Source organism: Oncorhynchus mykiss, chromosome 6, assembly GCF_013265735.2.
Source record: "Oncorhynchus mykiss isolate Arlee chromosome 6, USDA_OmykA_1.1, whole genome shotgun sequence".
Classification (NCBI taxonomy): Eukaryota; Metazoa; Chordata; class Actinopteri; order Salmoniformes; family Salmonidae; genus Oncorhynchus; species Oncorhynchus mykiss.
The window spans coordinates 74,246,556-74,269,201 of NC_048570.1; the positions used below are offsets into that span (position 1 = coordinate 74,246,556).

The following is a 22,646-nucleotide window of genomic DNA, read 5'->3' on the forward strand; positions in this document are numbered from 1 at the left end:
TCTCCCCATTATTACTTATTTGCTATTTGTTTCCGATTGGAAACGACAGGCTGTGGCATTGGTTTAGTTATGCAAATCTTTGGTACGGGTTAGGGTAGCCTCGTCGCGAACCAGGCTTCCCGTGACAACACCGTGATTTTGGAGGTATGGCAACGCGAGACTATGGTAAATTTAGGGTAGGGTCATCCCAAGGACGCCTGATAGCGTTAACACTTCTGTTTTCTTAGTGTCTCTGATTTCCCAATGCCTCTGATACAGTGCTGAAAATATAATCAATGTGAATTTTAAGTAATTACAATAGGTGACAGTGTGGCAGGCAAGTTTTTCTTTAATTCAAGAGCAAAAACAATTATAACTAATGTAACACAATAACTTATGTTATAGAGCCTATATAAAAAACGACATAATGAATGTATTATTTGGATTTGGGCATTGTTGCTTATATTGAAAATAGCATATCAGAAAGTAAAAGAAGTAAAGCAAAAGCACAATATTATGTTTATTTGCTTTATTTACAACATATTATATGTACAAACATAAAAATATAGACATACATTTATTTGCTAAGTCATAAGTGAATAGAGCAATTCTATTTCACAAACCTCTCATTCCATATCTGGAATGTATAATCTCACCTGATCCCCCTCATATTGCTCTACATTTGTAGTCACACCACTCAATAATCTCACTTCTATGAGTAGTGAAAAGTAGTCTTTGGTAGCTGTTTGAATGATCATAGTGAAGAGCTAGTCTTGATCCATGGGCATCTGTTGTTCACTCAAAGCCCAGTGGCATGGAGTATTCATTGTCCAGTCATTTTTAAAGTACAACTATGTTTTCGGGACAGAAAAAATACCGGTTGTGAAGGGATGTGTCGATACTGCACACGTGTCAGGAATGCAGTTAACTACAATACGTTAACATTTTCATCTAGTACTTTTTACACAATATACAATACATTCATAAGGATACTTTATTTTGTGGTATCACTACATTCTTTGTAGTGCTTTAAAGTTCCCACCATCAGGTCACATTTGTGCTATATTCTTTTCTCATATTCAGACATATTTCTGTCAACAATTCTGATCTAAATGTGAAACATGACTTTAATAATGTATGTTATAGGTATACACTATCTATGTGGTTGACATTTAGCATAAACCTCAGTTAACTTGTTATACATAATCAAGAGTCTTTTCTCATCCGCTTTCTATGCTATTGGTGAAAGTTCCATTTACCATAATTATTTTCAAGATGTTGTTGTTACACCCGTATGCAAATCGAAGCTTTCATGAATTTAAATGCTAACAATCAAATCAGCTTACCACTTCAAGCTTTATTCCTGAGACTGAAAGTTTAAAATCAAAAGGAAAAGACAAAGTCTGTCTAAATGTTGCAATGCTCACACACAGGAGTGTATGGAAGTATCAGAGATAGATGTGGTATCGAAGTACAAAAAACGTAGCTCTAGAATGTAGACCAGATGTGATAGCGGGAGCTGCCACTTGTCTGCACCATGACAGTCCACTACCCACCTATTCCCAGAAGGTCCAATTGAAGTCCATTTGCGGAAAGTGTCTGAGGCCATCTCTCTTAGTCAACTCTAGACTCAGTCAGTCTCTGTACAGAGAGGAGAAGTAAAGGACTCTTTTCTCGGGAGTATCTGAGATATCCACAAAGCAACTTGATGAGAGTGCCTTCTTAAGGGCGAAGGAATCTCAAGACTTTAGAACGTAGAAATCGGATGAAGGATTTGGGGAACATTTCTCTTGACTCCTGTGCTGTGTAGTTGAAGAAGTTCTGTGGGTGGGCCAATACATCAAACAGTGCCTTCATAAGCTTCTTGTCCTGAGAAGAAAATGTAAACCAAAAATTAGTACAGGTTGGAGTTCAATCTCAGACAGAGCCAACAATCATCTGACATTTTTACGTTGGTGCTCAAGTGAAGTTTGCATCCTGAATTTCTTATTGTGTCCACAAGAGGGTAGTATATGGCAGACAAAAGCTTTTTCCACAGGAAATACATGAAATCTTTACCTTGAGAATTTCTTGGTGATTTTCAGAGGCATATAATCTTCCATCTCTGACTATATCTTCAATGAGTTCCTGGTAGTCCTCTGAAACATATATCATATATAAACATACCCAAGAGTATATTTCTATATTATTTGTGCAATTGGAAGTAGGTGACACATTTGTGGTATTATGTAGACCTATCCAGACTTAAAATTCAAAATTAAATAATATTTTACAGACACTTGATCCATTGTTTTTAAGCATGTGTAATTTAAATGTCAATATTTCCACCATTAAGGATGTCTCTTACCATCATAGGTCACATAAGGGACTTGGAAGCCCTTCCCACTGTTCGCTTCATTCGATTTAAACTGTATCCACAGCCTCTTGGAGCGGGAGGTGAAGGCAATAGGCCGTTCATAGGTCTGGCAGGTCTCATAGGTCGTCACAGAGTTGGAGAGAGCTGTGAATTGAGGATATGGTCACATTATGACAAATCCAACATTAGCACCATTCATTACTCTGAAGGTGGCCAGATCTAATGGTCTATTAGAAGCCCATAGTAACCCCCATGATCTCTGAGAGGTGCTATCCTATTATACAGAACCTCCTACCAACACTGCACTGCACATCTTATAATGCTAAAGACATTCATCACCAACATCTGGTCACCTGCAGAGAAATCACATTAATACTGTAGCACCATGATAACACCCAGTCACCTAACAAGCTCTAACCTCCAACACAACACACACAGACAGACAGACTCATGCATGCACGCACACACAGAAAAACAAACACTCACAGCTCTTTCTCATGACCAGGTAGTCTCCACACTCATCCTCGATGGGGAGGAAGATCTCTGGGACCACGATGAGGATTCTGCGCTTGGGCGGTGGGTTGATGGTCCAGGTGCACTCGATGTTGGCTGGGTAGTTCCCTGGGTAGTTGGGAGACTCGATGTAGCCAGTGAAATCTCCCATCTCTCCACCACAGTGTCTGTCTGTGAGGTGACAGGATGGTGTCAAATAGTTTATGCTGCCTTGGTGCTGCGACGCTAATTATCTACAGTAGCATCCCAAAGCAGGACAGGAACAATATTTATTTGAGCACAGTAAAGAAACCTGCATGTAGTTTTAGTTTACTCTATGTGTAGTCATTAAGTACATCTAAAGTGTGAAGCCATGAACACACAAATACATACACATGCACGCACAAACGTACGCACACACAGACAACTCTTGTGTGAACATACATACTTTTGCACTGCATGATGTTGGTGGAGCCGTCAAAGTCGGTGGTGGTATTTCCTGGGCAGGAGATGCAGTAATTCTGACCAAACTCCATCTGATACGTCGCCATGGGACAACGGATACAGCGGTGTGTGCTGGTGTTGTAGTAATGTCCTGGTGAACACTGGACTAAAGGAGCAGAATAGAGTGTACCACGGTTTAGCACCTCTCAAACACCAACATACACCAACATAAACCAATGTAGTATATTTCCATAAAATACAAACTGCAGGGGAGTTCCCTTAAAAATCCAGAGTGTCTTCCAAATGCCACCCTATTCCCTATATAGTGCACTACTTTTCTCTACACAAAGTTATACATTGTGTAGAGAATAGGGTGGCATTTGGGACTCTTGGGACTCACATCCAGACTTTATAGGCATAACTACATGGGATGGATAAGCTGACCCCTCACCTTTGGTCTCACACTCCTGGAAGGACACGGCACCATTGTGTTTGGTGACCAGGTTTCCTCCACAGTGGAAACAGGAAGTGCGCCCCACCTCTGGTTGGTAGGTACCCAGGGGACAGGGCAGGCAAGGGATGAAGCCATCATGGGAGAACTGACCAGGGGGACATTGACCTGGGAAAACAACAACAGAGGACTGGTCAGAGGGACACTTGTTTTACTCAGTCTGCTCAAAGCAACATTCCCATCGTACATGTGGTCATTTAGCAGACAGACACTCTTATCCAGAGCGACTTAAAGACGAGCCCTCTTCCACAATAAGACTACGTTCCGGGAGAGCAGATGTCCGTGGAGTGATGTAACGCAAGGACATTATCTACCATGGAACAACCTCTCTCATATCTCCTGACTGACTTTAACAAACTGTCTCTCCCCATAGCTCTTTTTTGTTTAGTCTATTGGTGGGGAAAGCAGGAGATGGGATCTGTGGCTTAGCCATAAATAGGCTGTGATAACAGTGTTTGGGGGGGTGAAAACATGGTGGCCCCTTCTTCTCTTTATTCAGGAGTGGGCAGGGGCCGGGTGTGGCTGTTTAATTCAAACAGGGCTTGAATGTTCCGAGGCTTACACGACTTTATACAAAGCAGAACATCTGCCTGTGGGGAGATTTTGATCAGGGTATCACTCCTTCCTGTGTATTTCATACATACTCATAACAGGATGTGATTCTGACTGGGAGACTAGTTTTAAGATCACTTTTTTTTAAAGATCAAACCATGAGGGAAAACTATGCCAAGGTCTTTGATGGAGCTCAGTGTATTCTGCTGCAGTTATCTTTATGATTATTATGGTTGATTAAGTAAGTGTCCAAGGTGACTCATGTCCCATGTCTTGTACACAGTTAGGAGATACATGATTACTCATATCCTCAACTCTTGAGCCTTACCTCCACACTCAGAGATATTCCGCGCCCCAACCGACCTGGGGCTTCCTCTCACCTCTGGCCCTGGGCAGACCTCACAAGAATTCTTTGCCTCTTCATCTTGGTACATTCCAGCTGGACACAGAACACACCTTCCCTGATCCCTGTCATAGTACGTTCCAACAGTGCAGATCACTAGCAAAAGGTAGAAGAATGAGGCAGATTGGCTAGATAATAGGGATGCTACACAAACACAACACACACACACACACACACACACACACACACACACACACACACACACACACACACACACTGGCATTCAAGCCCACCACAAGAGGCCCAGTGTTAAGCTGCTAAAAAGGCATTGCAAATCGACCTGCTGCAGCTATGCACAAATAAAGACATAAGAGCGCTGAGCTGCTCTCCAGATGCTTTTGAGTCCCACATCAAACAAGTTCTTACACTTCACATAACACCGGTGTGCATTGGGGAAAGAACTCTACATACCATCCTAAGCACCCTCACCTCTACCAAAGCACACACAGAGCCAGTCAAAATGAATGTTTGTCTGTTATCTCACAGAGCGTGCAAAGCCTGATTACAGGGATGCACACCATCAGCTTTCATTTCCCCCTTTTCATGTTTTACTTTGTAGAACAACGTCTCTAATTTATGTTTGAATTATTGTGTGTCTGGTGATGTCAAGAACTTCTTAAAGGGGGAAATTACATCTAATCATCTCTCCAAACAGAGAGCAGTGAAGTGAAATCATTTTGTGTTTTCATAAAAAAATATCCTTCAGGGAAATCTAAGTAAGAAGAGCTTTTCAGGAGAGAACCAGACATAATGAGTTAATGAGAAACACACAAAGCCTTTAACACACATCCATTATATGTGCCTCAGCAACTTGATTTTCTTTGAGAAAGAAAATGTAATTCTCTCAAGAGCAGTTAATTTTTTCTGCCTTTTGTTTATCCTGAATGACCATGAGGAGCCACCGTCTCGTTGTCTCCACCAGCTTTTATTTGATGGAGAGAGCGAGAGAAGAGAAGAGAGCGAGAGAAGAGAAGAGAAGAGAGAGAGAACAAAAACCTTGAAACCTTTCAAATGCAGAGGCAATTCTATAGAGTCCTCGAAATGATGCCCCCAAAGAGGTTTAAAAGACCTTTCACCTCTATTCAAGTATTTGATGACATAGGCAAACACTATGGTATCACAATGGTAAGGAGCTGAACCCAATAAAAGGGGTCAGAGTTCTGAATCCACCCATTCTGCCTGCCCCAATCACTTCTTGCGCCTATCAAGCAGAGGCCCAAACAGCTGATGCTAATTAATTCCCATGGTGTCGCTGAAGTCAATTCTCTGCAGCAGTTTAGTGGCTGGGGTCATGCAGAGTGGCCCTGACTGAGGGGGGGATATAGCACTCAAACTCCCAGCTTGAATCAACAGCACTTCCTAATCATCTCCAATGTTAAAATGAACATGCACTATTTTACGTAACAGAGATCAGGAGAATACTCGTACACAGGGTTTCAGACCCTACACACTGGCAAGTTTTGCTGTTGGCTATTGTTGTTTTTTTCATAGTAATACAGTCATTCTGCCCCATTAAGTGGTCTGAAACTAAAGTCCAACATACAGCTGATTCTTATACTGGGTTGAGGCATACGGAAATGCAAATGTTGTTGTTGATCAGTCATGAAAAAAAAGAAACGTCCCTTTTTCAGGACCCTGTCTTTCAAAGATAATTCGTAACAATCCAAATAACTTCACAGATCTTCATTGTAAAGGGTTTAAACACTGTTTCCCATGCTTGTTCAATGAACCATAAACAATTAATGAACATGCACCTGTGGAATAGTCATTAAGACACTAAAGAGGCCTTTCTACTGACTCTGAAAAACACCAAAAGAAAGATGGCCAGGGTCCCTGCTCATCTGCGTGAACATTCCTTAGGCATGCTGCAAGGAGCCATGAGGACTGCAGATGTGGCCAGGGCAATTAACTGCAATGTCCGTACTGTGAGACACATAAGACAGCGCTAAGGGAGACAGGACGGAAAGCTGATCATCCTCTCAATGGCAGACCACGTGTAACAACACCTGCATAGGATCGGTACAGCCGAACATCACACCTGGGGGACAGGTACAGGATGGCAACAACAACTGTCTGCGTTACACCAGGAACACACAATCCCTCCATCAGTGCTGACTGTCTGCAATAGGCTGGGAGAGGCTGGACTGAGGGCTTGTAGGCCTGATGTAAGGCAGGTCCTCACTAGACATCACCAGCAACAACGTCGCCTATGAGCACAAACCCACCGTCGCTGGACCAGACAGGACTGGCAAAAAGTGTTCTTCACTGACGAGTCGCGGTTTTGTCTTACCAGGGGTGATGGTCGGATTCCCGTTTATCATCGAAGGAATGAGCGTTACACCGAGGCCTGTACTCTGGAGCGGGATCGATTTGGAGGTGGAGGATCCATCATGGTCTGGGGCGGTGTGTCACAGCATCATCGGACTGAGCTTATTGTCATTGCAGGCAATCTCAATGCTGTGCGTAACAGGGAAGACAACCTCCTCCCTCATGTGGTACCCTTCCTGCAGGCTCATCCTGACATGACCCTCCAGCATCCCAATGCCACCAGCCATGCTGCTCGTTCTGTGCGTGATTTCCTGCAAGACAGGAATGTGAGTGTTCTGTCATGGCCAGCGAAGAGCCCGGATCTCAATCCCTAAGAGCACGTCTGGGACCTGTTGGATCGGAGGGTGAGGGCTAGGGTCATTCCCCCAGAAATGTCTGGGAACTTGCAGGTGCCTTGGTGGAAGAGTGGGGTAACATCTCACAGCAAGAACTGGCAAATCTGGTGCAGTCCATGAGGAGGAGATGCACTGCAATACTTAATGCAGCTGGTGGCCACACCAGATACTGACTGTTACTTTTGATTTTGACACCCCCTTTGTTCAGGGACACATTATTCTATTTCTGTTAGTCACATGTCTGTGGAACTTGTTCAGTTTATGTCTCAGTTGTTGAATCTTGTTATGTTCATACAAATATTTCCACATGTTAAGTTTGCTGAAAATAAACGCAGTTGACAGTGAGAGGACATTTATTTTTTTGCTGAGTTTAGAATGAACTCTGATTAAACATAGGAGATATTTCACCAGTTGGTTTATTGGAATACTGCCGGGTACTATATCATGAGATTCATAACGTTCAGAATTTGGTTAGAGAGAAAGAGCGCTAGATATTTTATGAGTGAGGAATAAGAAGGCATTGCTTTCTCTCAGTACGAGTGAGGCTGAGGCCGTGTTGTTTGGAGGATTTCTCTCCCAAATGAAGCAGTGAGAACAAGCCCCAATGGGATTTACAATGGAGTGGGCAAACTGAAAGGGTTAAACTGCACTTAGTGAGCTAAGCCAGGGGTGGAGGGAAAAATAGAGCTCCATTATAGAGCTGGGGGTTACGGCTCCCTTTCAGCCCCCCTTCCAAATTACATGTCTACACCCCTGCCTGTCCACTGGTCTGCTTAATGATCATCTGAAACTAACTGCAGTGTGGGAATCCTACACACGGGTAACTTTACTCTTCTGAGTTATTTTTTGTTTTACGACTTAAGATTTACTTATGAGGTAAGTCATATGAAACACAAAAACAACAAGCAACAAAGCTACAAAGCAAAATCAACAGTTAAGGGTCATTTGAATCCAGCACAAAATGTTAGTCTCCTGTTATTTGGAGGTAGAAAGAAATGGACACCAGCGAGAGTTCACTTCGCTGGGGATACCTTGGATTAAGGGATGCTTGGTTTGTAAAACTGTTAGACTATTTCCCTCTTGTGTGAAAATCAATACATTTAACCAGCTATGGGCAGTCTTTATTCCTAAAAATCTCTATGAACCAGAATGGATCAAACACCATCCTTCCCCCACTCAAACTCCTCCACCCTCACACACTCAACCCCCTCCACCCTCACCCACTCAACCCCCTCCATCCTCACCCACTCAACCCCCTCCATCCTCACCCACTCAACCCCCTCCATCCTCACCCACTCAACCCCCTCCATCCTCACCCACTCAACCTCAATAAGGACGGGGGAAAGAGAGGAGAGCTCTGGATCAAGACAGAGGCAGGCTAGAACAGCTTTGAGAGGTCGATCTACAATAGTCTTCAGACCCCTTAAAAACACAGGGGCACAGGGGCTCTAGAGGTAGACGACCAATCATTACAGAGTTAACGGTGGACAGAAAACTGACTCTCTTCTACTGACCACACTGAGACAGACAGGCAGAATGCAGCAGCAGGCAGTGGGCTTACTCAGCTTACTGTGAGGCCCTGAACTGGGGCCACGCAGCTCTCTGCTCCCCTCCCCTCCGACAGAGAAAACACATGCCAACCTCCTTTCCACTGCTGATGTTGACAGGGTGTCATTAAAGCTAATAGACTTTTCCTCCATTATGGCTGTAAAACTAAATAGGACCAGCGGAATCAACAGCAAAAGCTAGCGGCTGCCATCACTCCTTCTGTTGCACTTTATCCCACGGAGATGCTGGAAGATCTCCTAGCTCTGCGAGCCAGTCAACAACGGGCTTTCTTTTCTCCATGCGAGCCGAGCAAGCACTCCCCATACTAGCTCATTACAGCATGTCGACACCCAAATATGGCAGTAATCTGGCCAACACCTGCTCCAAATCCAATCAATAAACAAACCTGTCTATATATATCTTGCTGGCATGGCTATGACTATGAGCTGCTCTGTGTGGGAGCCAGGACTTGACTCCATGGGTGGCTCAGATACAGGCAGAAACAGATACAGGTAGATGCTCAAGATGCTACTCATTTTATACATACATTTCTACCTAAATCTTATGATACTCAGAACACTCAAGATGCTACTCATTTTATACATACATTTATACCTAAATCTTATGATACTCAGAACATTTAAGATGCTCACTCACCACACTTCCTGTCCACCAGTACCTGCCCTTTCCAACAGTGTTCCGGTAAGTCCACCGGCCGGGCCAGCCTCTTGGCCAGCTCGTAGTTAGAGCCAGCGAAGTGGAGGTGGAACTGCTCCCGGTGGATGGACTTCCTCAGGGTACGGATAGTCTTCCTCAGCCTCTTCTCTGAGCGCCGGCGCACACAGCCCAGGTCACAGCTCTCTGCTGAGAGAAACACCAGATACCAAAACTGTCCTTGCAACGCAATGAGACCACAATGCACACGCAAACAAAACCACACACACATACCGGTACTAAAATAGACAGACACACACACACTTGTGTACATATCCATTCCAACACACAGACACCAGAACATTTGATCAACCACTTGCTCCCTCAGAATACAAGAGAAACCTCCAAACCTACACCTTCCCCAAAGATCCCACCACCTCAAAACAGGAGATACTTTCACATGTTTGGCTTGTTAAGTGACGAAAAGCAAGAGCAGAGAGAGAAACAGGAAGCAGAGTGTCAGCCAGAGGACTGGGGTCACAGCAGGGCAGGGCAGAGAGACCAACCTGTTACCTCCTCTAGGTTCACATCCAACTCAAACTCAGCCGTGATGGCGGAGCCCTCCTCCTCGTAACCCGCCTTCCTGCCGTGGCGGCTCTGCATCCGGGGGCCAGACGAGCTGCAGCGCAAGCGCACATAGCTGAACTGGACGTTCTCCGTGAAGGGGGACCTGCTGTCTGTGGACACGACCAGCCACACAGGACATGGACATGCACTCACACATGCATGCACGGAGACAAACACACACACACACACACATGCATGCACGGAGACAAACACACACACACATGCATGCATGGAGACAAACACACACACACACGTTACTGAATAACTATATGGTGTATAACTGGTTAACTGTAGCAGGTAGAGTGAGGATAAAACTTAATTGCAATGTCACAACACTTAAATCTAAGGAGATTATATCCTTTGTGCGGTTTAATTTGTTATTTAACCTTTATTTAACTAGGCAAGTTAGTTAAGAACAAATTCTTATTTTACAATGACGGCCTACACCGGCCAAACCCTCCCCTAACCCGGACAGCGCTGGGCCAATTGTGCACCGCCCTATTGGACTCCCGATCACGGCTGGTTGAGAGACAGTCCGGGATCGAACCAGGGTCTGTAGTGATACCTCTAGCACTGTTCAAGTACTGATGTTTCTAATCATTCTTTAAACATGCACTCTTTTCCTCCTGCCCTTTTTGTTGCCTTTGGACAGGGGGGTAACGAGAGGAGAGTGGGAAAAGCTCCCTTTTTATTTGAACACCATGCCGGAACTCATTGTAGAAAATATTTGATCCAACAATTGGAAGTCCGTTTGATTGATAGCTGGGTAGGGGCCAAGTGAAAGGCCTGCTATGGCTAATTACGTTTTCCCCTGTCAATGCCAGCCAATGTGCAGTGCTGAGACATTCAAAACATTTCAGACCGCACTACTTCCCCCCACGTATTTCTTTCATATTTAGCTCACTCCCAGTTTACTACAATCTAAGCAGCCTCGGGGTTTGGTTCCTGTTATCAAGTTTGTTGCATGATATGTAGGCAGTGCCAGGTTAATCTGCATTGTTTTAATGAATGAGGAGCTGTTGGACTTGTTAGAAACCGCTGTACCTGAGTGAGCTGCGTTCAGGCTCTCCTTCAGCCTCTCTTGACTACGTTTCAAGTTGCACTTTCCTGTGCCAGACTTAAAAGTGGCTGTGGTCTTAATTCGCAGGACACTTGACATTTCTGGTCCTACGGTACAAAGGAAATAATAGCACATTGTTCACCTTTGATAAAAAGGAAAAATCCCTTGACTTCCGTATGTCTGTAAATGAAAATGTGAATACTGAAGACTTGATTTGGTATGACGTTGTTTTGTCTTTATATGTTGTGTTTCTGGTTGTTTAGGTCAGGCTGGAGTGACAGAGGCTGATGCAGACCTGTGATGGTGTGTACTTGCCCAAGCAATACGAGCCACTTCCATTCCTTTGTGCTCCAGCCAAGCAGGGCAGAGGCATTCCACAGGTCACTGTATAAGAATCCTCCGTCCCTGTAAACGCACACAGGGGCATGAGACAGGCCACCAAAGACAAAAGGCAGAGCCACAAAAGGCCTGGTCGACAAAAACAAACAGACGGGTGCTGGAACATGAGACAGCGCTGCTCTGCAGACTGATTGTAGTAGTAACTCAATTTCTGTCCCAAATGGTACCATATTTCCTGTATAGGGCACTACCCTTGACCAGAGCCATGTGGGCGCTGGACAAAAGTTGTGTAATATAAAGGGAATAGGGTGCCATTTGGGATGCAGACCAATAGTAGTAGTAGTAGTAACTGATAACTCACCACTGGTGATGTGGACCTGGGACTGGCAGGTCAGGTAGCAGCGGTCACCTCCCTCCTGCCTGCTGCAGTTTAAGGTCGGTTTAGAGGGGGGCTTTGTTGCTGGGAAACCCTCTGCCTCTAGATGGAAACCATAACAAACTCACAGGTGAAAAGCAGACTTGGACCGTGGTAGAAAGACAGACAGACGGAGGAGGGTAGAAGTTGTGAGAAGTTGTGGGAAAAGAGTGAAACCTATCCAAGGACAAGAAGAAAATGGGAACAGCAGCAATTGCCTTTATTCTACTTTTGTCCCAGGTTTTAAACCAAAGGCCAGAGAGAAAAACAGAGCAGTAAAGAGAAAGAGAAGAAAATAACTCGAAGTATCTCCTGTTTTTAGTCCCCAAAAGTTTCAAAACGTACATGTGGTACACATGTATGATTTTATGTCAAAAACAGTTGACCAAAAACTTAGCAGTTTATCACAACACACCCCAAACCGTCTAGAGCCCCCAGGCCTGAAGGGGCACTGTCTTACCGATACAATCCTTTTTGTTCCAGTGTAGCTTATAACCAGGGTGGCACTGGCACTCAAACCCGCCCATGGTGTTCTCACAACCCTGCTCACAACCTCCGTTGTTCACACTGCACTCATTTATATCTGAGGAGAAAGCAGGGAAAACATCCATATGTTATTCACAGCATCTCTCACCTCACCTCATTCACAAAGCATCCATTATTTTTTCAGCAAAAACTACTAAAAACACTACAATGAATTATTCAGAATGGTGTGAAATTGTATAGATGGTACCAAAGCCCTTTCACCATAAGCATAATACCCTATACACATTAGTTTATAGAAAACCCAAACATGAACTATTCAGAATGGTGTCAAAGCCCTTTCCCCATACCATAAGTATAATACCCCATAAGCATTAGTTTTATAGTCTTACCTCCACAGTGGGCCAGTCCATACAGGGTGTACCCTTTGCTGCAAACACACTCAAAACCACCAGGGGAGTTCACACACGTGTGACCACATGTCCTTTCGAAATAACACTCGTCTATATCTGTCATTAAAAGCAGAGGGATATTCTTTTTCAATTTAAGGTAGTAGAAATTGGGGTTTTAAATGGTACAGCATGGTATCACTAGGTGATGAATTGTGGCATTGTCTTTTGATAGTTAATTTTAGAGACAGCAGTATCTTAATGACGAGTTGTATCAGAGGGATGAAATCAGTATTTACTAAACGTTAAGCTTTAAACTAGCACGTTAAGGATCTTCAGAGGAATTCTTCAAGTCAATACTGGCAAACCGTTCAGCCTCCTACCCTCTCTGTCTTATCTTCCAGCAGCACCTACACAGAACAACAGCTCAGTATACTGTGCTGTCCCAGCCCCTTCCCCAGATGTAGGGCAGACAGGCAGGAGAGTGAAGAGAAGAGGCCTACCCTGAAAAGAGAGTGAAGAGAAGAGGCCTACCCTGACAGGAGAGTGAAGAGAAGAGGCCTACACTGGCTGGAGAGTGAAGAGAAGAGGCCTGCCCTGACAGGAGAGTGAAGAGAAGAGGCCTACCCTGAAAAGAGAGTGAAGAGAAGAGGCCTACACTGACAGGAGCGTGAAGAGAAGAGGCCTACCCTGAAAAGAGAGTGAAGAGAAAAAGCCTACCCTGACAGGAGAATGAAGAGAAGAGGCCTACCCTGACAGGAGCGTGAAGAGAAGAGGCCTACCCTGACAGGAGAGTGAAGAGAAGAGGCCTACCCTGACAGGAGAGTGAAGAGAAGAGGCCTACCCTGACAGGAGAGTGAAGAGAAGAGGCCTACCCTGACAGGAGAGTGAAGAGAAGAGGCCTACCCTGACAGGAGCGTGAAGAGAAGAGACCTACCCTGACAGGAGAGTGAAGAGAAGAGGCCTACCCTGACAGGAGCGTGAAGAGAAGAGGCCTACCCTGACAGGAGCGTGAAGAGAAGAGGCCTACCCTGACAGGAGAGTGAAGAGAAGAGGCCTACCCTGACAGGAGAGTGAAGAGAAGAGGCCTACCCTGACAGGAGAGTGAAGAGAAGAGGCCAACCCTGACAGGAGAGTGAAGGGAAGAGGCCTACCCTGACAGGAGCGTGAAGAGAAGAGGTCTACCCTGAAAGGAGAGTGAAGAGAATAGGCCTACCCTGACAGGAGCGTGAAGAGAAGAGGCCTACCCTGACAGGAGCGTGAAGAGAAGAGGCCTACCCTGACAGGAGAGTGAAGAGAAGAGGCCTACCCTGACAGGAGAGTGAAGAGAAGAGGCCTACCCTGACAGGAGAGTGAAGAGAAGAGGCCTACCCTGACAGGAGAGTGAAGAGAAGAGGCCTACCCTGACAGGAGCGTGAAGAGAAGAGGTCTACCCTGACAGGAGAGTGAAGAGAATAGGCCTACCCTGACAGGAGAGTGAAGAGAAGAGGCCTACCCTGACAGGAGAATGAAGAGAAGAGGCCTACCCTGACAGGAGCGTGAAGAGAAGAGGCCTACCCTGACAGGAGAGTGAAGAGAATAGGCCTACCCTGACAGGAGAGTGAAGAGAAGAGGCCTACCCTGACAGGAGAATGAAGAGAAGAGGCCTACCCTGACAGGAGCGCTCGTCAGTAAGCAGCTTGAAGCCCTTCCAGCAGTTACACTCAAAGCTGCCGATGGTGTTCCTGCAGAAGTGGTCGCAACCGCCGTTGTGCAGCTCACACTCATTAATGTCTGTGAGAAGCAAATTATAAAACTGTTATTATTCAGACAAACATACACTCCCCTCCATATATATTTGGTCAGAGAAGCATTTTTTTAAAATGTGTCTCTATACTTAGGAGACGGTACATTATGTCAGCTTTTATTTGAGGGAATTTCGATACATATCTGTTTAACCATTTAGAAATGAAAGAACTTTATGTATCTAGTCCCCCCATTTAAAGAAGTCATAAGTATATCACTTTTAGTGTGTTAAAGTTGTCAAAAGGTTAGCATTTGGTCCCATATTCCTTGCACGCAATGACTACATCAAGTTTTGCAGTTTGTTTTGGCTGTGTTTTGGGTTATGTTTTGCCCAATAGGAGCTGAATGGTGAATAATGTCTTCTGTCATTTTGGAGTCACTTTTAATGTAAGTAAGAATAGAAGATGTTTCTGAACTTCTACATTCTACATGGATGCTACCACGATTATAGATGATTCGTGAATAATGATTACAGAGGCAGAAAGAACAGTCTCACTCATCATTATTCATAATTCTTTCATGATTTTTCTTAATCCTGGCATTAACAGGATTAATTTAGTATTCAGAAACATATTATCTACTCACTTAGAAAGAAAATTACTCCAGTAATCATTCAACCATTCAGTTCCAGTTAGGCAAAATATAACACAAAACTCAACCAAAACAAACTCCAAATGCATCCAACGAGTTTGTAAAGTCACAAGCTTGATGTAGTCATTGCGTGCAAGGAATATGGGACCAAATACTAAACTTTTGACTACTTTTATACACTATAAGTGAATTCGTCCAAATACTTTTGAATTATTCACACGGAGGAAATTTGATACATAAACCTGACATTCTGTACTGTAGCCTCATATGAAACATTTGCTGGAGTATAGAGTCAAATGAGCCAAATGAAAAATGTTAGCTTCACTGTCCAAATACCTATGGAGGGGAGATGTGAAGCTTGTTAAATAAAAGTACATTAAACTGAATAATAAGAGATGGAGATGAAGATGGCCTGCCTCCAAAATGGCACCTATTCCCTATAAAGTGCATTACTTTTGACCAGAGCCCTATGGGCCCAGGTCAAAAGTAGTGCACTAAATAGGAAATAGAGTGCCATTTGTAACTCAGACATAGAGATGGAGTTGAGGTTCTTGGTGGACGGCTGGTCTGACCTTTGCAGGTCTTCCCGTCAGGCTGCAGAGTGAAGCCCACAGGGCAGCTGCAGCGAACCCCTGTGGATGTGTCCTTACACGTGGAGTCACACCCCCCGTTATTTACCGCACAGTTCTCTGAAAGGCCAGCGTGAATAGATTCAATGTCAACATGCTGCTGCTGTGTACTATACTGAATGAAGGGTTATAAAATGCCTATACATTATGTACTGTCGTTATAGAGCTATTGCCAAAGTCTGTTTTTTAACCCTACCAACAGACATTGAGTAAACAACAGCAGTAGTCATAGACACTGAGCTAGCAACCCAGTCACACACATACATACATTTCAGGGGAGGAATCGGGTGGTGAGAAAGTGAGGGTCCATAGTCATTTCACAGTTTGCTCTAAAGCCTGTGGAATGCCTTGGTTTACTGGGCCTTGCTCTTCTCCCCTCTGAAAAACACCTCTGGCTGATTCCTGGCAGCATAACCCATGGTAACTAAAGTCATTCAAATAGTCCAACTGACAGAATTCTCTCAGTCAGTAGCTGAGTCTGTTTGGTTTTGTTATTTTAGTGTTGTAAAAGTATCAATGGGTAATAATAGTGGAATTTGTGCAATTATACAATTATTACCCATGAGCAGTCTGCGTTTGACACGTTTGTCCACCTCAGTGAAGGACGTGGCGTTGTGATCAGAGCTCTCAGTAGTTGTCTCGTCCCGCTCTGTAATACAGACAGTGGGTGACGTGAGTAACAGTCAGTAACCTAACCAACAGAATACACGTAGATACATACACAGTATTTTAGTATAACTAAAATAAACACAGGTCAACATTTAAGAAAATGGTTTGCACCAAGTTGCCTCCTGTTCTGTTCTGTCTGCTGATGCACAGTAGCTGAATTGCCCAGTGCACACCTTGGTGGTCTGTAAGTGTAGTCTACCTCCCCTGGATGTTGTTCTGTGTTCCTCTCTGGAACCAGAAGCATGTTGACACCTAAGACATGCAGTTTGGCTGTCTATGCATGTGTCAGATAAGACAGGAGATGGAACTGTGAGATGGAGCAGAAGACAACTCAGTGATAATCTTGGACCCCACACACACAGTAGCGCCGCGGGAGAAACAGATACTACCCACAGGCCTACTGTACGTCTCCTTCCTATCTGACGGCTGATGCTTATCATATCCACCATGTGCAAATGGAAGAAATACACACTCGCTGTCAGGAGAGATGGCAAGCTCCTCAAAAGGATTGCCATTTCATCCACAGGCTCAAGATGTGATCCTTTAAACAGGTGAGTTTCAGTGGGTGAGAGTAACAAAAAGGAGGAGAATGAAGAAGTGTACAGATGGAAATATCTAGAAGGGTCCAGTCCATTTCACCATTATTGACTAGGAATCTGGTTTGCTATATGTAGAGATGCTTACAGGGGAGGAATCGGGCTGTGAGAAAGTGAGGGTCCATAGTAGTATGTAAGTAGGCCTGGATGTGGTTGATCTGCTCTTACCTACACAGGATCTGCCGTCAGGGTGCAGGGTGTACCTCACATGACACCTGCAGATGGGTCCCTGCTCCATGTCCTCGCAGGTGTGCTGGCAGCCCCCATTACCATGGTTGCAGGTCACTAGGCCAATAACACAAAACTTGGGTCAATTCCAAAGTTCAACTCATGTGTTATCTAAACAAAACTCTTGGTTGAGCTGGCTAAACGATCAATCACAAAACTTCACACATACAGATGCAGCCTCTTTGGTTCTTGGCCAGCTCGAATCCTGGGCGGCATTCGCAGGACACTCCTCCCTTGGGTGTCTCCTTGCAGATGTGAGCACAGCCATGCTCCTTATTCATACAGCTAAGGCCCTCTGGGAAAGAGAAGTTACACTTTACATTAGGTTTCTCCTATACCTGTGTAATAACACTGTAATTACACTACTCACAACAGTGTAGTCACATGTTGTTACACATAGTACATGGTAATGAAATACAGAGGCAAAACAACTGACACTGCACAACACCAATGATGTCTGATGATAGATTATTGAAGCCCCCTGCCCAACAATAACACTTCCTAGAGAGGGCTGATGCATTCAGCTGACATGCAAGTGCAGCATGACATTCAACCTTCGTCTCTCCCGAGTCCGTACGGGAGTTGTAGCGATGAGACAAAATAGTAGCTACTACAACAATTGGATACCATGAAATTAGGGAGAAAAAGGGGTAAAAAAAAAAAAAAAATTATAAAAAAATGTGCAACTCCAAATGGACTGGGCCGGCCTAGCTTTTTCAAGCCATGTCAAAAAGACATGGCTTGAGGGAGAGAGGCAAGCAGAAACAAAGCTAACAACCAACACTTTGAGTGGATAAGATTTGAATCAGATTTTACCGTGGTCAGTCTACATATACTTTATACACTGAGTTTACAAAACATTAAGGACACCTACCTAATGTTAAGTTGCAAACCCCCCCCCCCACATACACAATCCATGTCTCAATTGTCTAAAGGCTTAAAAATCCTTCTTTAACTTGTCTCCTCCCCTTCATCTACACTGATTGAAGGGGATTTAACAAGTGACGTCAATAAGGGATAATAGCTTTCACCTGGATTCACCTGGTCGACCTATGTCATGGTATGTCATGGAAAGAGCAGATATCCATAATGTTCTGTACACTCAGTGTGTATGGGAGTCAGAATCTTCTATCCTAATACCATCATTGGCCTTCTCCCAGGTCACTGTAGAGAGCAGCTCCTTTATTCTTATGCTGCAACGGCTGAGTGGATGTGCTGGTAGGATTAGTAACTTTTCCAAGGGAAACCCAATGTAGTGAAAAACCTTAGGATCTCTTCATTGAATTTAGTGAGAATAAAACAACAATACTTGTGAGAGCTTTATTCTAATGTAAGACACAGGCCACAAAAGCCCAAGTGTTGCAGTTATTAACTTGTTTTGTTCTCTGGGACACGGGGCTCCTTTTCCCACAGCATGGGCCCTTTGGAGCCCGACTGCTCTTGATAATGCCCCAGAGAGGGGACCGATTTAACAGCTGTCATCCATCATTGTGCTGTCAATCACACTCTTGTATGTGAACATTTTAGAATTAGCTCCATAATTCTCTGCTGTGCCCCTGACACAGCTTAGTAGCCTACCTTAACACAAACACACATACACACACACATAGGGATGCACACACACACACACACACATAAGGACACACACACACACACACACACATAGACTGAGACACAAACATACAGAAACATGCATGGACTGAGACCCAACAGACATGCATGCACACACACACACACACACACACACACACACACACACACACACACACACACAGAGAGACACATACATACACACATTTGAAGGTGGGTAGGAGAGTTGGAAGCCATCACAGGGCAGGTATTCCAGGGGTACTCACCCACAGAGCGGTGGATACATGTGTGCTGGTTGTCACTGAGGAAGAAGCCCTCTTTGCAGCTGCACTCATAACTCCCCATGGTGTTGACACATGTATACTGGCACCCTCCATTGTTGAAGACACACTCGTCCACATCTGCAGGCAGAGCCAGGACATTACTTCTCAGAACAATGAAATAACTGGATGAATGTTCATGAATTCCTAGGCTGTCTTCATGAAAACTATAAAGAAATATTACAACAAATCTCTATTTACCTGGCTGTCACACATTGTTCAATGGTTTTAGCAGAATAGAAACGAATTCCCTATTGAAATTATACACTTTTAATGCCACCTTAATTCACCGTATAGGCCTAAAGTTATATCTGCGAAATGATTGTCAGACACTCAATACATCAAATGTTGTTTACCTTGTAGTCTGAAATGTATCTTACCAAGACAATTATGTCCATCGTGCGCTAAATTGAATCCATCATGGCAAGTGCAACGATAATTGCCTGGTATGTTGTTACATTCGTGTACACAGCCACCATTGTACTCGATATCGCAATCATCAATGTCTAAAAGGGAGTCAAGTCGAGAATGATGAATGTTTGCCATTTGAGCATTTAATGGAAAAGGGTCCTTTCAAACAATGGGCCACATCATTTAAATAAAAAGTCATGCATTATGCCAAGGTTTATGATATATAATCAAAATGTCATTGAAACTTGTCTTGAAATCCAAGGAACTATTGGTCCAAAGAATTCAAATGTGTCTCATATGATCCCAATACACAAGGAAAGGAACAAGGAATTACAGAGGAGATAATTACCTTCACAATGTTTACCGTCGCCTTTAAAGCCTACTTTACACGAACACTTGTAAGAGGCTTGGGTATTTTGACAAATAGCATCAATGTGACATCCATCACTTCCTTCTGCGCATGCATCTGGATTTGAAATCCACATTATGGCATAAAATGTTACCAGAAACAACATTTCGTAATCTGTATTTTAGTCATGTACATTAAGATTATGAGATTAATGTGGTCCTCATTAAATCCCCAATATTCAATTCAACGCTGAATCATTTCAGTTAAATAGGTAAAAGTCTAATTCGCCAGGTTCTGAGTACTAAAGTTAACAAAACATTGATCCGATTGAACCTGATCCACCACTAAAATTAAGAAAAAATACAAGTCAGGACCCATTCCTTATCATTGGTACATTTGTTATTCATTTTATCTGAAAACAAGTGAGTAGGTTGGTTAAAATGTAGGACTTCGTTAAAAAAGCAAACAGACAAAAGAGATTCATCAAGATCCAATTTGTACAATTGAAGCCAAAACTGAGTGGGCAAACTATAATAATGTAAAACAAAATAAAGTCTGCCAAGTAGTTGGAAACTATACATAATTTGAAAACAACAACAACATGAGCGCAAACACTCTTATAAAAGTGCAGAAAAACAGCCTTTGAAACTCATACAACGCACCTGGATTCTCTAGAAGAGCGGCGATTTGGCGAGTATTTAACAAGAGCAAAAACAAACAAAAGTCCCTTGCACTACAAATAGCTCCCATGGTGATATGATCCGAGTTTTGGAGGTGTCCTTAAAAGGACGCGTTTGCACTGAAGTCTTGACCAAGTGTCCGCCTCATTTTCATTCTAGCCTGTCAGTCGGCTTCACGAGTGGATTTGGAAAGAGAAAAGAGTGTACGTGTGTGTGTGTGTGCGTGCGTGTGCGTGTGTGTGTGTGTGTGCGTGTGTCTGAGTGAGAGAGATAGTGTCTCTATTATTTTTAAACTTTATGAGTGTAATGCTTACTATTGAGTTCTGATTGTTTATTTCACTTGTGTTTATTATCTATTACCCTTGTTTTGGCAATGTAAAAATGTTTCCTATGTCAATAAAGCCCTTTACTTGAATTTGGAGAGAGAGAGAGAGAGAGAGAGAGAGAGAGAGAGTACTGAAAACAGAAGCAATTGAGAATATTAGATAAGGCTGTATAACTGATTTTATAACCATACAATTATAGCCTAACGTATTTTAAGTAGGCCTAGGACATGTGTCTCTCTTCTGGCTGGACGAAAAGAGTGGTTCCCGAAATATTCCTTAAAAGCCTGACTTTGTAAAATAAATGTAACTCCGCAAATCTGCACCGTGCCCTGTTCTATGTTCTTTTTCATCCTCCTGTTGTATATGAGGCGGGCATCTCTGAATGCCCAATCCTCGAAATAATGGTGGCCATAAATTATCCCATTGTATTTCACACTTGACTGCTCCAGACTTGTCTAGAGTCTTTGTCGGCGATCAAAGTGTCATCCTTTGAAATCCGTCTGTTGTCTAAAACTCGTTTTTGTTGAAATAGGAGCGCACGCAAAGCTGCGTTGAATCGCGCTCCTCTGTATTCAAGTGAATATAATTTCACATAGATCTAGACTTTTACAGCGTTCAAATAATTTCGGAAACTCCAGGACCTCCGAGTTAAAATCAATGTAAGTTATTTGCGTAGAGCTTAGGTTGATAATGAGATACTTCTCATGTGGGAAACTAGGGTGTCATCTATCTACAACGAGTATGACGCGTTCATGTGCTTGTTGGAACTAGGAACCTCCGAGTTAAAATGAACGTAAGTTATTTGCTTAGAGCTTACTATTGGTTCATACTGATACTTCCCAAGTGCGAAACTCGGGTTCATCCTTATACAACGAGTTGGCAAATCTTACATTTCCGAACATGATTTAAGCAAGTCTGATTTTTTCTGAGTTTCCGACAAGAGATGAATGAGACATTGAATAGGCAATCGACATTGGAACTTGGATTTATGCTGCGTCATGTCATGTCGGAATCTCGGGACCTCTGAGTTAAAATGAAAGTAAATTATTTGCCTGGAGCTTCCTATTATTTGATTCTGGTACCTTTCGCCTGACGTGAATGCGGCTTTATATTGAAGAAGCCTTCATGCGAGCTACGTTAGGCGCCTTTGTGTTCAACATCAGAGGCAAAGCGAATACTGAGCGCCTTACCCTCTCAATGTTCAATTATCCGAATGAAAATGAGAGGTTTGGGCAACATACATTCTGTGCCTCGTAGGCCCACCTGTGATCAGTGATTCTGCGCACTGCTCCCGTGAGGCGCTAGCCGTACTTTCACAAGGTGGGTTGACATTTCTGATATGCCACTTCCTAAGAGTACTGGCGACGAAATTAAAACAGTATAGTTGTGAGCTATTATACAGAACTAGTGAAAAAAAGTCAGTCAAATGCAACTCATAAAAAGCATTATTCATTGCTTAAATTTAAACCAACCCTCTCTCCAATCTCTACGATGACTAAACGAGTGTTAAGGTTTGAGTACCATCTAGCGGTTGAAATGAGATCACGCAGACCCAAA

At 43.6% G+C, this 22,646-nt stretch overlaps 1 protein-coding gene across 7 annotated transcripts; it reads right to left on the minus strand.

Moving 5' to 3' along the window:
* Positions 1-486: 486 nt before the first annotated feature.
* On the minus strand, positions 487-20,920 carry scube2 (signal peptide, CUB domain, EGF-like 2). Of its 7 annotated transcripts, none has more exons than XM_036980951.1 (23): positions 20,746-20,920; positions 20,084-20,200; positions 19,680-19,829; positions 19,270-19,404; positions 17,583-17,708; positions 17,354-17,470; positions 16,480-16,569; positions 15,864-15,980; positions 14,566-14,688; positions 12,919-13,035; positions 12,504-12,626; positions 11,990-12,106; positions 11,605-11,694; positions 11,274-11,396; positions 10,169-10,339; positions 9,606-9,809; positions 4,663-4,833; positions 3,723-3,890; positions 3,276-3,437; positions 2,822-3,019; positions 2,327-2,479; positions 2,038-2,117; positions 487-1,848 (listed from the first exon to the last, which is right to left on the minus strand). In XM_036980951.1, exons 1-23 carry the CDS (start codon positions 20,831-20,833, stop codon positions 1,702-1,704), a joined length of 3,087 nt encoding a protein of 1,028 aa, XP_036836846.1. In that variant the 5' UTR covers positions 20,834-20,920; the 3' UTR covers positions 487-1,701. The 7 variants fall into 7 exon arrangements, with proteins under 7 accessions (XP_036836846.1, XP_036836845.1, XP_036836847.1 ...); XM_036980950.1 differs by having other exon boundaries at positions 9,606-9,812; XM_036980952.1 differs by having other exon boundaries at positions 9,606-9,812; positions 19,704-19,829; positions 20,746-20,918.
* Between the last annotated feature and the right edge of the window lie 1,726 nt (positions 20,921-22,646).